A 17,204-nucleotide genomic window follows, 5' to 3' on the forward strand; every position below is an offset into this window, starting at 1 on the left:
GGACACCTGCGGTCCAAATTTGAGCACTGACCTCTTCATCCCAATCCACGGGTCCAAAACATTTGTACTGAATGCTTTCTTTGAGTACCGGACCCATAACATGATCATCCGTCTCATCTCCACCGTCACCATTGTCCCCATCTTAAAGAAGGTACCAAGAGCGTCCGGCTTCCCTGTCAAGCCTTGACATAGAGGAGGTGTTGTGTTACTACGAAGACAAAGTGGGTCTGGTGGAAGTAGTTCCAGATACCCATATCAAGGTGTCTTCCAGCTGGCTCGCCTCCGAGTCGCCCGGCAACCTGCACTAATATGGCCAGATTCTTGTGCTCGACGATTGTGTGTACAGTAACATGTACCAGACCAAATTTCTCCTCCTCCATGACTCGGATGAGATCATCGTTCGTGTGGACAACAACACCTGGGGGGAGCTCCTGAGCACACTGGAGGTGATATACGGAAACAAGGTCAACTTCTACTTTGAAAACAATGTTTTCCCCATCGAGGAGACTGATGAAAGCAGTATGTACAACCTGTCAGTGGGCAACCATCCCCAACGTTAATTTCCTCCAGCATGTCCTGCGAGAGCCCATCCCCAAGTCCCACTACACAACAGGGAATCTGTTGATCACCAACACCAGGACTTTTTGAGATCTTAGTGCATGGCGTGGAGAGGCAGAATGTCCGAACTGTAGAGGTGACCTCCCATCTCGGCAGGCTCTATCATATCCTCCGGTGAAAGAACGCCAAGCCGAAGATCAGCGATTTGGTCAGGAATGAGGGACTGTCTAAACTCTACATCTAATCATTGTTTCTCTTCAGTTGAGTTCTTCATTTAGGTGTTTTAAGCAGAATCGTTGTTTAAAACTGATTCATTGCATGATATTTTGAGTGAGAAATAGTCCAAACCTCATTGTGGAACGTGACTGGTAGCAATTAGACATTTCTTAAGATACGCCATTCACCACAGAAAAATGTACCATCATAGGGTGTGCTTCTTATCAGGAAAGAAAAATAATGCTATTGTGAATAACAAAATGCTTTAATCTAGTCATGAAGCTGCACAAGGCAGTTGTACTGGTGTCACATTTGTCAGAGGCATGAGATGTTGAATGGAAAATATTCAGACACCTGCTGTGACTTACCTTACTCAATATTTTTGATGTGATGTTTTGTCTATCTTGTTGGTAATAAACAAGTTAGACAAAACTTGTACATTATGAGAAACTCCTTTCTGGTACTTACCTCAAATAATTTATCACAATTGCTAACTACTTGGTACCAAATGGTACATAGTGACACTTGTGTCAGTGAATCTCAAATATAACCGTGTAATTATTATGCAGTTCTTAGAAACAACTTGTTAAAATGGTGATTAGCTATCTAACTATGGTAAATACTGGGCTGTAAAATAAAGGGTTATCAAAGGTTATCACATTTGTTTAACACAGCATTGAATGCAATGGATCACGGCGTATAACTGAAAAACAAAATCTCTGTTGTTACAGACATGATTCAGCAGATTCACATCAAATTATTTTCCCAGGTGATGTTCTAAATTATATATAACCATAATGAATAATTTAGACTGAGTTTTTAGATCACATTTTCTCTTGTAAGAAAATTGCAGTGATGTTCTTTTAAGCTTGCATTTCATTATTAAGGAAACGGCAATATAAATATTATATGTACATGTAATATCATTCAGGGGCTTGGGAGAACATACTCTTAACTGTGAATCTGGAGATACATTGTCTTGCAATACTTGGCCCCACTTGTCGTTTTAGAAACATATCGAGGACTCTGAAAGAAAAAACATGAATCAAAGCAGATGGATAAATTATCTTTGGTTGTCTACGGAGAGTTTCTGTAGACAGACATGTAGAGAATAATATTTTTCAGAGAAGTAAAACCACACTCTGTTTTTGTTCCATAATGTCACTACCTAATCAGACTACCTACAGCCATCTTTATGAGGCATAACTGATCTCATTTTACACCTTGAATTGAGTGGTTGAATGGCAAAGTAAACAAAATACCAAATAATATTTTTATACGGCGATCCCCTGACATATGTAGATTAGTCTCTCTGAACATGGTCAGAAACCCATTTAGTTGTAGGAGTAGATTTGATTAGTTTCTCTCATTCATAGATTAATTTGTACACCAATTTGCAATCACAGATTATTATTAAATATAACACAATGCCAAAAGATACAATATATAAAAAACAATAATACTCCAATGTTTGGGTCGCAGCAGAAAAGCGCTGACAAGTAAAGTTGAAGTAGGAAGTTTACATACACGTAGGTTGGAGACATTAAAACTTGTTTTTTAACCACTCCACAAATTTCTTGTTAACAAACTGTTGTTTTGGCAAGTCGGTTAGGACATATACTTTGTGCATGACACAAGTAATTTTTCCAACAATTGTTTCCAGAAGGATTATTTAACTTATAATTCACTGTACCACAATTCCAGTGGGTCAGAAGTTCACATACAACAGGTTGACTGTGCCTTTAAACAGCTTGGAAAATTCCAGAAAATGATGTCATGGCTTTAGAAGCTTCTGATAGGCTAATTGACATCATTTGAGTCAATTGGAGGTGTACCTGTGGATGTATTTCAAGGCCTAACTCAGTGCGTCTTTGCTAGACATCATGGGAAAATCAAAAGAAATCAGCCAAGACCTCAGAAAATAAATTGAAGGTACCACGTTTATCTGTACAACAATAGTACGCAAGTATAAACACCATGGGACCACGAAGCTGTCATTCCGCTCAGGAAGGAGACGTGTTCTTTCTCCTAGAGATGAATAAACTTTGGTGCAAATCAATCCCAGAACAACAGCAATGGGCCTTGTGAAGATGCTGGAGGAAACGGGTACAAAATAATCTATATCCACAGTAACACGAGTCCTATATCCACATAACTTGAAAGGCCGCTCAGCAAGGAAGAAGCCACTGCTCCAGAAACGCCATAAAAAAGCCAGACTACGGTTCGCAACTGCACATGGGGACAAAGATGGTACTTTTTGGAGAAATGTCCTCTGGTCTGATGAAACAAAAATGGACCTGTTTGGCCATAATGAACATCGTTATGTTTGGAGGAAAAAAGGGGACGCTTGCAAGCCGAAGAACACCATCCCAACAGTGAAGCACGGGGGTGGCAGCATCATGTTGTGGGGTTGTTTTGCTGCAGGAGGGTCTGGTGCACTTCACAAAACAGATGGCGTCATGAGGTAGGAAAATTGTGGATATATTGAAGCAACATCTCAAGACATCAGTCAGGAAGTTAAATCTTGGTCGCACATGGGCAATGACTGGACAATGACCCCAAGCATACTTCCAAAGTTGTGGCAAAATGGACAAAGGACAACAAAGTCAAGAAGTGGCCATCACAAAGGCCTGACTGCAATCCTATAGAACATTTGTGAGCAGAACTGAAAAAGCGTGTGCGAGCAAGGAGGCCTACACACCTGACTCAGTTACTCCAGCTCTGTCAGGAGGAATGGGCCAAAATTCACCCAACTTATTGTGGAAGGCTACCCGAAACGTTTGACCCAAGTTAACCAATTTAAAGGGAATACACTCAATTAGTATTTGGTAGCATGTAAACTTCTGACCCACTGGGAATGTAAATAATTCTCTCTACTATTATTCTGATATTTCACATTCTTAAAATAAAGTGGTGATCCTAACTGACCTGAGACAGGGAATGTTTACTTGGATTAAATGTCAGGAATTGTGAAAAACTGAGTTTAAATGTATTTGGCTAAGGTGTATGTGAACTTCTGACTTCAACTGTAAATGGCAAGGTATAATGTGTAGGCCTAATTTTCCACCTGTACCTTTAAATCAAGCCAGCATGAACGGCAGGCAGGTGGTGAATAGTCTATTTCAGTTGCTATAGGCCTATCGGGTATGAAAATAATACATTGGTATTATAATGTAATCCTTTCCAATTTTATTATATTCTATCGTGTAATATTCTGTGAATCTTTGAGCATTTTCCAGCTACCAATGAAGTGCAGACGGCGCATAGCTTTCTGTAAACGTGAACGAGGCCACTATCCAATCTAATCTAGGTTTCCATACAAAGGACTATTTATGCTATTTAGATTTACATTTTATTCCTTCATGAAGCCATTTGCTTTACATGCGTGCTCATTTTATTGATTGCCGCTTTTATCCAAGCATTTTCATAATTTGACCACCCGTCTTGCGATAGGTTATCACAGATCAATTATTTGGAGGAAACACAACCATGTTTGTATTCACTTTTTTTCATTTGGTGCTGTTTACGCCCATACTAAATGTGATTTACAATACAAGATTACAATAATATAAAGACAACATCCATGGTAAAAAAAAACAACCCTGTCTGTAACTGTTTGGATAATGCGTCGTGCCATTCTGAGATGCACTTTGTAGCCTACTCTGGAACTCAACTTGCTTCAGTTTTTACTGTGTGCATTAAGGCCTACATATCATTTATATTTATACTGTGAAATAATATTTTGTACATACATCCAGATATTCAGCTCGTTTGTGCGGTAATGTTTATTTATATGGCTGTGGACAGGTCGAGGTTATCTCGAGGTTATAGCCTTTTACTGACTTAAATCGTTAGATAACAAAAGTAGGCTGTAATGATGTTTGTAAAACTAAAATTGTGCGGTTTTCTGTCAATTTATACAGCTTGTGTCATAACGGAAGGTCCAAGTCAGGTTGCATTCATTTGCATACAAGGATGGACCATGGCATCTGGGCACAATGCGGACGCAGTGGCAGATAAAATACACATTTTATTACCATATGTAGACAGCAAATATTGATCAGATAGCAGTCCATGATGACAAGCACATGTTAATGCAAGGTGTAAATCATGGCTTCTGTTATCTGATTGTGCCATGTGACAGAGTATGATGCATCTCGTTTGGAATGCAGACCCTCCGAGTGTTGGATCAAGATTGACAGGAACATCTGTCAAATACATCTGCTAATGTCAAGATAAGCAGGATTTATCATATCATCCTAACTTGGGGCAGAGAGGGAAAAGGGCTAAGGTGTTAATCTTACATAGATACAACCTAACCGTAGACCATTAACGCTTATTTCCTGTTGGAAAAATTTGTTGGATCAACGTTTGAGTGTGTGTTAGTGATATTGGACATGAGACATATTCAGCTTCATAACAGTTAAATATATATATATATATATTTAAGTGTACTCCAGCTTCAGTTTATTTATCAGGTTGTAGAGCATAAGAGGATCCATGTTATTACGTTTCTGTATATCAATTATTCATAGAAACAATTGAAGCATGGCAACGCAACACCATTTTAGCATGATATTTCTAGTAATTAAGCCTACATTTCAAATGGAAGTTAGTAATTATAACATCTAAACCTTTGTATATTTTTTCATGTTCCCTTTTCCAGTTTGAAACATGAATATCAATTATTGTCATATGCTCATGCTTTTTTGTCAAGCTTATTTAAAAAAGCATCAGCTGTAATTTAAGATTACTTAATTACTTTGTTACTTGATAGAAAGCCTTTATTTGGGCTTCAGTTTGTGTCACCAAGACTTCAGACATGTACAACATTTTTTTTTCTATTTACAAACAACACATCCACAAATCTGTTTAAATACATAACCCTATGAATAAGGACATTGAGAGTGCTTCTTTTGTGTTCACTGGACGGCGCAGGCAAATTATGCTAAAGCCTTTCAGTCAACGTAAGTGTGTAACGCAAGAACGCAATTAGTCATGCAAAATGGCTTCCCTGTGTAGTTGTGACGCGTTACAAATTTTAGACTGCAAATTCTGCAGGACAGCCATTTTGCGTAGCTAATTGCGTTGCATACTTACGTAGGCTATACATTTGCCTTAACTGTGCTTCCATCCTTGGCTCAGTCAAAGCTTTTGAGATTGAGGACCCAAGCTAGATTGCTAATATACAACCATATGTTTACAAATGCTTAGAAAACATAATTGACTAAATTACAGTATACAAAACATGACAAACCAGTCAATTATTATTTTTAGACAATTACATAAAAAACTATACAAAAAGACAAGTCAACCCTACTGTTACAGTTGTGCTGTGAGACTTGGCAATGCTGATTCCACAATGACATTTGTGTGTTTTTATTTATCTGTGCAAGTGTCCCGCACATCCGCAGCGAATGGTTGGGAGATGTGATGGTCAGTGAACAGTCTTATCTTTCCATAGAGAGGTAGTGTCTTGTCAGATGAAACACTCCTGGTCAGCCCCGTGGTCTTACCCGACCAGGTGATAGGTCAACCAGTACATGAATATGGGCTGGGCGGCTGCGATGGACATGGTCAGGTACATCCTCAGCTGGTTCCTGGCCCCGTGGACCAACACGCCTTGGGCTGCTGCCTCAGACAGGAGCTTTAGTCTCAACGTGCGGATCTGAAGAGAGGACCAAGACAGAGGGAGCAAAAACGTAGCTTGTCAACCTGAGTGCAGTAGTCAGGCAGGGGACATTGGGCGGAGTAAATTAGATTCTAAAGTTAGCTCTTCCTGCTACTCACCATGAAGATGAAGATGGATATACAGCACCATAGCAGCGTTAGGTAATACCCCGTTCGACCAAATAGTAACCCTGCCACGACCCCTACAATCATCCTGCACACACAAGGGAATCCTTCACAATTCATCAGAGTAGTTGATGTGTCATCATGTCTATACAACTTTTTTCTTTGTTTTAAATCAGACGACATCAAAGTTGAAAGACAGGAAAATCCAGAACCACAAAGTCATACTAATCATGTCAGAGAGCAAGAGACCATCCGTACCCCACATATTTGTATCCGGAGAAGGCCACAAGGTCGATGGTGGTGAGGTCTGTGTTGACTGTGACCAGGTAGAGACTGAGGAGGATAGCCAGCACCTCCATGATGAGCCACACCAGGGCCGAGCTGGCCTGCATGCCCAGGATCTCAGGGGTAAACCTAGAGACAGACGGGAGGTTGAGGTTAGGGTAGATACAAGTTTCAGGATACTATTTATACAGAAAACTGGGAAGAAAGGTGCAAAAAAGTGAGTGGAAGTGGACCACCTTTACCTGTTTTGTGTTCCAAGTGCTAACCCAGACACCAGGATGTACGTGATGAAACCCATTGCTGCAAAAATATTTCAAAAAAAACAATAAATAGGCTAGTTGCGGATCTTATTAGTTTAGTTCAGTCAGGGTGGTAGACCTGACCAAATCTCCTTTACCTGGAATGTACAAGTCAGGAGCATTGATATCAAAGCGTGGAGCCACTGGGGTGTCCTGTTGGTAGCTCACTTCCCAGTTCTAAAACAAAAACAAACAAAAACATACATCTTCTTTAGTCACCCATTCAATGAGTGTCATCCTAGGGCGTAAGTTCAGTATCAGCTTGGTAGCTCGGAGTCTGGACATGGACACAAGCAATATGAACAGATGGTGACCAGATGGTACCTGGTGCATGTAGGGGAAGACTAGCAGTCCGAGTTTCTTGCCCACGTAAACTGTGTCCACAGCAAAGTAATATTTCAATTTGGAGATGGGGAGGAAACGATCCAGCTGTAGAGTAAACGGAGCAAAACCAAGACGATTTATCCCTTCTTAATGGCACTCATGTTGCAACTTACTAACTGGTACCACAACTATTTACCATTAATACCATAAGTCTTACATTTTTGTCTACCAAGTCTTTGCCCTGGCTGGCCAGGCTGCTTCCGTACGCCATGGCCAAGTTGGACATGGGGTCTGAGAGGAGGGTCTGGCCGGGGTAACCCATCGCCCCAACACCCTGGCCCGGGAACCCAGCGGGCTCCACCCCTGGCGCTGCGCTGGTGTCGTCAAACAGCTGGCTGGGATCTGTCCTGTCCTTTGACGTGTTCCTCATCCTCAATTTGGGATCTATTACACAAGAGGAGGATGAAACCACATTCTGGTCAGTGGAGTGGGGGATACAGACTGCAAGTACTGCGCAACACATGCATGCATCGTTAATAGCTGTGATGTTATGTGAAGTTGTAAGGTGACAAAACGGCAATCTTCCAATGCATTTGAAGGACCAACATTTTTTTGCTGCAAAAGAAGGGGCTATGCAATGCACATTGACGCATAGCAACAAATAGCGTGGCCGAATCAGACCGTGCCAATAATGTGGTCTCTTCACTCCATGTGTAAGATAAACCCTGCTCTCAGTCATCATTTCTGGGTGTGTTTTATCCCCTGAGGGCAGAATGGTCACATCATCACACACTAAGCAGGAGGACACCCTTACGTCACCCCAGCCTCTTCCTATCAATTTATGCTTTGTCCTTCTTTCACAGACATTCATTGGCCTGCACAGTAGACTAATCATATTATTAATACTTAACAACAATATCCCTTGCGATGAGGAACCTCCTCCTCAAAGAGAGATATCTGGCTCGAAGTCAGCCAGAACAAGTAGGCTCTATTTCAAAATGGACCAATAAAACGTTCAAACAAGGACACACTAAGACACATTTATAGATCTTCACTTGTGGTCTACTGTAGAGCTGGGTGGATAAACCGAAAATTAGCGATACTTAACCAAACCAAGGATTTATCGAGGACATTTTACTGATATCGATAATAATGATAATTAGCTTTGTGACGTTTAATGAAATAAGTCTGCTAATATGGACTATTGCTAACTGGGCAAATGGTACAACATTACAAGTAGTAGTTTCAAAGGGTCATATAAAAAAGTAACTGGTGCACACTAATGTCAAAGTTATCATTCAATTCAATATTATCTTGACAATTGAGTCAATTTATAGTGATATCGTCCAGCTCTAGTCTACCGTGTCAAAAAAAGCCTAAATACAATGTTTGTTATTCAGCAGAAGCACATCTCTTAATATCTGTATTTCTATTTCTGACCTATTTTCATGGGTAGGCCTATTGTTTCCTATCCTTTACAAAATCAGTAAGTTTACCATGGTGCCCTTAGCCCTTCTCATGACTCCCAATTCCATTCCACTACAGTGTCGCCAATCCACGTCCCATTTTGCCTTGTGAGTGAAATGGCCCGGCGCTCCGACGCTGCCCAAATGCTCTGTCTAAGCTCAAATACGGCTCACTTGCGATATGGTTTTGGAAACAGTTGGAACTTAACTTTCATATAAGCGAGAAAATAATTGTTCAAATTCAAAAGATACACTTGCTGTACACAGTTTAGGAAAGGAAATGTGAAAATGTGAAATGGAATTGTCCAATGGAGATGTGAGAGGATGTGTCGCAGCTGAGGCGGTGTGCGAAAACACCCGGGTGCAACTTTGCTAAACTGTGCACAGTAAGTGTATAAAATTTGAAAGATTCTTTATCTCTTATATGAAAGTTAAGTTCCAAAGGTTTCCAAAACCGTATTGCTAGCAAGGATTAATCAACTTTCTAAACGTTTTTGAAATGTGTATTTATTGCAGATTTCAAAGTGCTATGTGTTCTTTTCTGCAAAATCCTCTAGAGGGCAGAATTTGAAAAAACTATACCGGATACCAAAATGATACCATGGCAAAAAAAAAAGTGGGGAGGATTGTCATTTCCCGTAGTTTATTTATTTTCGGTCTCAAAAATCACACTTTTTTTTAACAGAAAAACAACAAAATTGGATGTTCTAAGTCCACAACAATGCTTAAACACTTTAGAGGACAATTGTTTTGAAAATTATATATTTTTTGTGTAGTCTATTTAATTCAGGTGCGCGCCAGCCAGTTGTGTTTGGCTAGCCGTGTTTCTGTAGCGCACATGTGATGGGAGTTTTCAAAACAAATGGCCACTGGATTGATGCAAATAATTAGGTCTGCCAGGCATTTTTAATGACCTTTTATTTGCTTTTCAATCTATCCGAAAATGGTTAGGCTATCATAAGCATTGCTAACAGCTACACAACGCGGTAGACATATAGGCCCTACGCACACTGCACACAGCAGGGCTCGACATTCAGGTAAATGTGCAAGTGGCACACTGAAAAAAAATATACTGTCCCGGGTCAAGATCTGACAGGAAAGCCAATGATGCGTGCATAATTTCACTAGAGATTAATTTTATCTTTAATTTAGCCTATACAGGGTTCATTCAGACATTCGCAAGTCAAATTCAATGACTTTCAAGGCCTTCAATTATAATTAAGGACCTAGATTTTATATTAAATTGATGTAATAGCCTATAGAAAAAAAATGTAGCCCTCCAAAATGTATGCATTTGGTTAACGTGGGGTTAGCGGGCTACTGACGGGGATGATTGACTGGCCCGGAGGATTTCCAAATCTCCTCTGTATGTCGACCCTGACACACACAGACGGGCATTCCCATGCTGTTGCTGCCACTTCAGAAAGTTGGTTTATTTTTGGTCAACTGCAAATTGCCATGATGATTAAAAAAAGCCAATTGTGAACCAAAAACTAACCTTTATCACAATTGTGAACCAGGTACCTTTTTATCACTGGCACCCTTGCGACCAATAAAAAAGTGTTGCACTGCTAACTCAAACGGTCGCAAATGAGACTATTTTGGTCGAAACCTGAATGTGCCAAAAAAAGTCTTCTGAATCTCCGATTTCTGAAGATGTTATCATCAATAATTGTAATATTTCATCTTCAAACATGTCAAAATGTATATGTAGGCTACATGTGAATAGTCATGGATGTGAGCTGATTAAAATGATATACAATGCTATCCTATTAACTGTTATTCATTAAACAGACTACTAGAAACTTGCTGCATAGCCTACATTGCAATCTAAAATTCCATAGGAATGCCTACATTACAATGTAAAATTCCATAGGAATGCCAATACATTTTCACCTATTTGTACTTGGGGGTGGCAGGTAGCCTAGTGGTTAGAGCGTTGGACTTGTTACTGAAAGGTTGCAAGATCAAATCCCCGAGCTGAAAGGTAAACATCTGTCATCCTGCCCCTAAACAAGGCAGTTAACCCACTGTTCCTAGGCCATCATTGAAAATAAGAATTTGTTCTTAACCGACTTGCCTAGTAAAATTAAAATTACATTCCGGCCCCGACCATCCGCTCAAGAAAATCTAGATGATGATCCCTGTACTTGGATAACATTGTATATCATTTTAATCAACTCACATCCATGGCTCATTACATGTACTTCAAACCATTTTACATGTTTGAAGATGAAATATTGCAAATAACATCTTCAGAAATCAGCAATTCAGACAGCTTTTTAGGCACATTCTTACCACAATTCTGTGAATAATCGAACATCTTTATATACTGCATCTAGCACACTGGCTCATGTGGTTGTGTATTCTGCATCACTATAAAAAAAACTTGGGCATACTACAATTATATTTCATGCGAAGTTGTCCAATATGACCTCATTGAGTTGTTTGGCGGTCATTTTGGAAAAAGGCTTCTGTGGGTTTAATGCGTGAATTCTGTGATGGACCTGTATCTACACATATTGTTAAACCCCTGTTCTAGCTGTGTGCGCAATTTGGTGCCTTTATCACCAAAGTTACAATCGAAAAACGCAGCTGCCCCATTATGTGGAATGTTATGTCTATGCTTCCAACATTCTAATGCCAATGGCACAATATACAAAACGAGTTATAGCTGGTGCTTTTAAAAAGGTTGATTATATTGTATATCATTTGAAAGGTCATTTCATGACCTTTCAGAACCACTTGTCAAACAAAGAAACTGTATGAGGGTTTCCTTTTTAAAGCCATTTATTTATACAGGCAATTCTAAAATGTACCCTAGAGGTCAAAGTTATGTTGGCCCGAAAATATGTCTGATGGATAGCTGTGAATCTATGCTTTCCAATGATATATGATTAAAGGGTATAAGTGAACAACAACTTGCTGTATATGGGAAAAGTGAATGGAGTGATGAAAGAGAGTGATAACACACAGAAGGCTACCATTGCTGCGCTGCTCTCACACATTTTCCAACTCTAGAGACACAAAAAAAATCACTGAGTGTCGGCCCAAGTGAGCCTGACCGACCCCCCTGGCTCATGGCTACCTTGGATTTTTGAGAGATTGGGGGCTCTATCATAGAGCATAGTCTATGCCCATTCATTTCCATTGCATCAAACAACTTCCTATATATAGTATTATTGCGCAGAATGAATCACCAACTCAGTCAATAGTACTACCTAGGCTTATTATGGAGCCGTCCAGGAAGTCAGCCACCAGGTCCTACAAATCCCAAGTTCAATTGCACAAGATGCTGCCAAATTGGGACACCGAGTAGTAGGCCATTGTTGGGCTTACCACAGTGGTGCCAGTTATTTTAGCAAGTACATTGCCTTCAGAAAGTATCCACACCCCTTTACTTTTCCCACATTTTGGTTGTGTTACAGCCTGAATAAAACATTTATTAAATAGTGATTTTGTGTCACTGATCTACACACAATACCCAATAATGTCAAAGTGAAATTTAGTTTGTAGACATTTATAAAAAAGTTGAAATGCCTAGAGTCAATAAGCATTCAACACCTTCATTATGGCAAGCCTAAATAAGTCCAGGAGTAAAATGTGCTTAACAAATCACATAAAATGCATGGACCACTAATAGTGGTTAACATGATTTTTTAAAATAACTATCTCATCTCTGTACCCAACACATATATAAGGTTCCTCAATCTAGTAGTGAATTTCAAGCACAGATATAACCACAAAGACCAGGGAGGTTTTCAATGCCTCGTAAAAAAAATGTGTAAAAATAACAAAAGCAGATGCTGAATATCCATTTGATCATGGTGAAGTCATGAATTAGGCTTCGGATGGTGTATCAATACACCGAGTCACTACAAAGATAAAGGCGTCCTTCCTAACTCAGTTGCCGGAGAGGAAGGAAACTGCTCAGGGATTTCACCATGAGGCCAATGGTGATTTTAAAACAGTTATAGGGCTTAATGGGTATGATATGAGAAAACTGAGGATGGACCAAAAACAATGTATTTAATCTACAATACTAATCTAAATGACAGTGTAAAAAGGAAGCCTGTACAGAATAAAATATTTCAAAACATGCATCCTGTTGACAACAAGCCACTTAAGTAATAATTCAAAAAAATGTTGCAAAGAAAAATGAACTTTTTGGCCTGAATACAAGACGTTATGTTTGGTGCAAATCCAACACAACACTGAGTACCACTCTTCATATTTTCAAGCATGGTGGTGACTGCATCATGTTATTGGTATGCATGTCATCGGCAAGGACTAGGGAGTTTTTTGGAATTAAAAGCAACGGAATATGGGGCCTCCCGAGTGGAGTAGCGGTCTAAGGCACTGTATCACAGTGCTAGAGGTGTTATTACAGACCAGGGTTCATTTCTGGGAAGTGCCACAACCGGCCGTGGCCAGGAGTCCCATAGGACGGCGCACAATTGGCCCAGCGTCATCTGGGTTAGGGGAGGGTTTGGCCGTGGGGGCTTTACTTGGCTAGCGACTCCTTGTGGCGGGCCGGGTGCCTGCAAGCTGACACTAGTCGCCAGTTGAACGGTGTTTCCTCCGACACATTGGTGCGACTGGCTTCCGGGTTAAGCTGGCGGGTGTTACGGAGCGCGGTTAGGTGGGTAATATTTCGGAGGACGCATGACTCAACCTTTGCCTCTCCTGAGACCGTTGGGGAGTTGCAGCGATGAGACAAGATGGAAATTGGGGAGAAAAAAGGGGGGTAAAAAATTACGAAAAAAATATTAAAAAGTAACAGAATATAGCTATAAGCACAGTCAAAATCCCAGAGGAAAACCTGGTTAGTCTGCTTTCCAACAAACACTTGGAGACAAATTCACCTTATAGCAGGACAATAACCTAAAACACAAGGCCAAACCTACACTGGAGATGCTTACCAAGACAACATTGAATGTTCCTGAGTGGCCTAGTTACAGTTTTGACTTAAATCAGCTTGAAAATCTATGGCAAGACTTGAAAATGTCTGTCTAGCAATAATCAACAAGCAACTTGACAGAGCTTGAAGAATTTAAAAAAGAATAATGGGCAAATATTGTACAATCCTGATGTGAAAAGCTCTTAAAGATTTACCCCATAAAACTCATAGCTGTAATCACCGCCAAAGGTGCTTTTACAAAGTATTGACTCAGGGGTGTGAATACTTAATGTAAATGAAATATTTCTGTATTTCATTTCCGGAGTGGCGCAGCTTTCTAAGGCACTGCATCTCAGTGCAATATATATACAGTACCGGTCAAAAGTTTTAGAACACCTACTCATTCAAGGGTTTGTCTTTATTTTTACTATTTTCTACATTGTAGAATAATAGTGAAGACATCAAAACTATGAAATAACACATATGGAATCATGTAGTGACCCAAAAAAGTGTTAAACAAATCAAAATATAAATAGCCACCCTTTGCCTTCATGAAAACTTTTGACTGGTAGAGTGGTAGAGAGTGAGAGATAGATATATATAGATATATATATATAGATATATATATATATATATATATATATAGATATATATATAGATATATAGATAGATAATTCAGGATGTAACACAAAATGTGGAATAAGTCAAAGGGTGCTAAATACTAAAAATGTAATGTATGAATACTTTCTGAAGGTGGCTACTGTAGCTGTTTTGGGAACAAGTTCTGATTGGACACTGGGCGGAGAGACCAACAAGAACCTAACGTTAGCTAACATAACCAGAGGCACAGTCCCATGACCAAATTTAGAAGCAATGCGGGCAGTACGTAAAGGCTTGATAAAAGAAAACGTAAATCTAGAGAGCGAATAGCGCGACCTTCTAACGTAAACCTGAATAATGTAGCCCGAAACTGATCAGACATGTTTCAGGTTCTCTGTCTACATAGAATATGAAAACCTATCTGGTGATATTATCTAATGTGGCTAACCACGAGCAAGCTAGCTAACTTAGTCTTGTGCAATATGGTGCCAGCTAGCTATATTAGCAATAAGTTTGCTGTTATGATTGATAAGACACAAGATATGACAAAAAAACTAGTTGGCTAGCTACATTTGCCAGGTAGTTAGGTTAGTTTTGGTTTGAAGAGCAGACATGGAGTGGGTTAGCTTGCTAGCTAGCTATTAGCATGCCGGTTAACTAGCTAGCATACGTTAGCTAGATTTCTAGGTCAAAAAGCAAGACATCTTACCAATACTTTGATCAACATACGTAACTTACACTGTGTGAACCCACTTTGGGTTGCTGTGTAATCCATGTCCATCAATTATTACAGGTAATTTAGGATATCGTCTATAAAAACGCTGATATGAAACCATTCAATACACTTCTACAAAATTAGTACACAGCCACACCCATGTGTCAACTGGCCAATGATAGTATCATAAAACTCCCAAAAAGACAAAGGCGTTCCTGGTAAAATGTGGACCAATCGAAAAAAATCCACTATAATTATTTACTTACGCAGGGAGGGCAACTTCATTAAATCTTTTTCGGTGTGAGATCCTGTACGTAACACTATGTTAACTTTAGTACTTTACACCACTGATTTTCACCTATATTTTTGACACATTACATCTCCTGCACAGTAATGTGCAGCTCTATTGCATCCTTAGCAGGGATATTTAGATTCCAATCAGGTTCTGATATACAGTGGGAAAGTGAATCTGTTGAATCTAATGAGCCATGGTGGTCTAGTCTCTTGCTGCGTTCATATGAGGTTCAAATGAGGTATCCTGCATGTTTTCAATTTAAGTCAACATCTTCTATTACTCCTCAGTTGAATTGACTTCACATTTAGGTAGCTAATGTAATGGTTTGTTTGCCAGTGCAAGTCTAGATAGCACTAGCTGAAATATGCCTACAACAGTGAAGTTTCAGCTCGCTAGGTGCATCTCTACAGCATGGACATATCTCTGGGTGACGTGGACATCCCCATGCATGCGCCTTATCAAATTATGACATTCAATATTGCACCATCCCATTCTCTGGGCTCTGTCTGCAATCATAACCAGTAGTATCTACCAGGAATAATAAAACATAGAATAATAATAGATGTTTGGTGAGTATTTGAATTACATATGACCACTGGAGTCTTTGCCACTCAAAATATATTTTTATAGAATACTTTCAGATTTATTTCGTCACTCAAAATCTGCCAAAGCATATTCTGTGGGAGGGGTTAATATGAATTCAAAATAATTTTACATGATTTATATGAATTGGGTCATGAACATATGAACTTTGAAATGAACAAGGGAGAGGTTAAACATAGGCTAAGTCTGGCATAAGTTTATTCCCAAACTTTACAATAACTCTGTTGCAGTGGTTTTAGGTAGTCTTAGTATAAGCTATTCCCTCCATCGCGACACTGCTGCCCAGTTGAAGAGCTTGTGATCTCCATGCAGCACCACAGCACCATTCACTTTTGGAAAAGCACCCCTCAGCTTCAGAAAATGCCCTTCTAGAGGCATGCAACCATAGTAATTATACCCTAATGTAGGCCTTTTTGCCTACTAGCCAAATAAAGGGCAGAGCATGCATGATGCTTACAACGTATCATTCCAACATATTTGTACGTTTAATTCCTTGTTCAGTTAGTATGTCATCCATTGTCATTTGTCTGAGTTACAACAGGAACTAAATCAAAGAGAATAGAACAGTCTTAACTGTTAAATCTAAATTCTCCAAAGTTCTTTAGCCTACCATTTTAATAATTCAATGTTTTAATTTAGGCCTATCCAAATAAATAAAAATAGGCCTTCAACTTGTAGGAATTGCAATTTAGGCTTTCATTTTGGGTACTGGTGTCTTGCCGAATACTTTTAGAACTCTATTTGTGTTTTATAACTGTTGTGAACGGATCTGCTTGTCCGAAGCACCCTAACACAGGCGTGAGGTATAAAATGAATTGACCAGAGGCAGTGGTTGTGGTTCCTTTTCTTTTGTATCGTTTACTACACGGGTCTTTTTTCACCGACAAAATAACTCCAGTACAGGGAACATCCAACGCTGAAAACACCAGTGTAACGAAACAAATAAAAATAAACTAAGCCGTTGACCAAAAGGCCAGTGGCCAAAAAGGGAACGCAAAACAACAAATGGCTACTGTCTTAGACTATCGTCTACACATAAGTTACAGGGGGAACGCTTCTCTCTACCTAAAGCCTGCCTAGGTTAACAGAGAGACAGGGTGCCCAGTCACTGAAGCTTTCTCTGAGGTAGGCAATTTTATTTTTATAT

The 17,204-nt window shown here is 39.6% G+C and overlaps 1 protein-coding gene across 1 annotated transcript; it reads right to left on the reverse strand.

The window, feature by feature from the left end:
- Positions 1–5,184: 5,184 nt before the first annotated feature.
- Positions 5,185–15,341, reverse strand: LOC115163024 (protein YIF1B-like). Its single transcript, XM_029714599.1, has 8 exons — positions 15,183–15,341; positions 7,696–7,922; positions 7,479–7,583; positions 7,253–7,331; positions 7,098–7,155; positions 6,829–6,984; positions 6,565–6,658; positions 5,185–6,442 (listed from the first exon to the last, which is right to left on the reverse strand). Exons 1-8 carry the CDS (start codon positions 15,223–15,225, stop codon positions 6,287–6,289), a joined length of 918 nt encoding a protein of 305 aa, XP_029570459.1. The 5' UTR covers positions 15,226–15,341; the 3' UTR covers positions 5,185–6,286.
- Between the last annotated feature and the right edge of the window lie 1,863 nt (positions 15,342–17,204).

This window comes from Salmo trutta, chromosome 26, assembly GCF_901001165.1.
Source record: "Salmo trutta chromosome 26, fSalTru1.1, whole genome shotgun sequence".
Taxonomy (NCBI): Eukaryota; Metazoa; Chordata; class Actinopteri; order Salmoniformes; family Salmonidae; genus Salmo; species Salmo trutta.

Excerpts from the sequence above, each read along its gene's own strand:
- LOC115163024 (XM_029714599.1), bottom strand. The coding sequence starts at position 15,225 with ATGGACATGGATTACACAGCAACCCAAAGTGGGTTCACACAGT. Across the intron at positions 6,659-6,828 it reads TCCGGATACAAATATGTGGG|GATGATTGTAGGGGTCGTGG; the intron begins GTACGGATGGTC and ends TTGTGTGTGCAG. Across the intron at positions 6,443-6,564 it reads TATCCATCTTCATCTTCATG|ATCCGCACGTTGAGACTAAA; the intron begins GTGAGTAGCAGG and ends TCCTCTCTTCAG.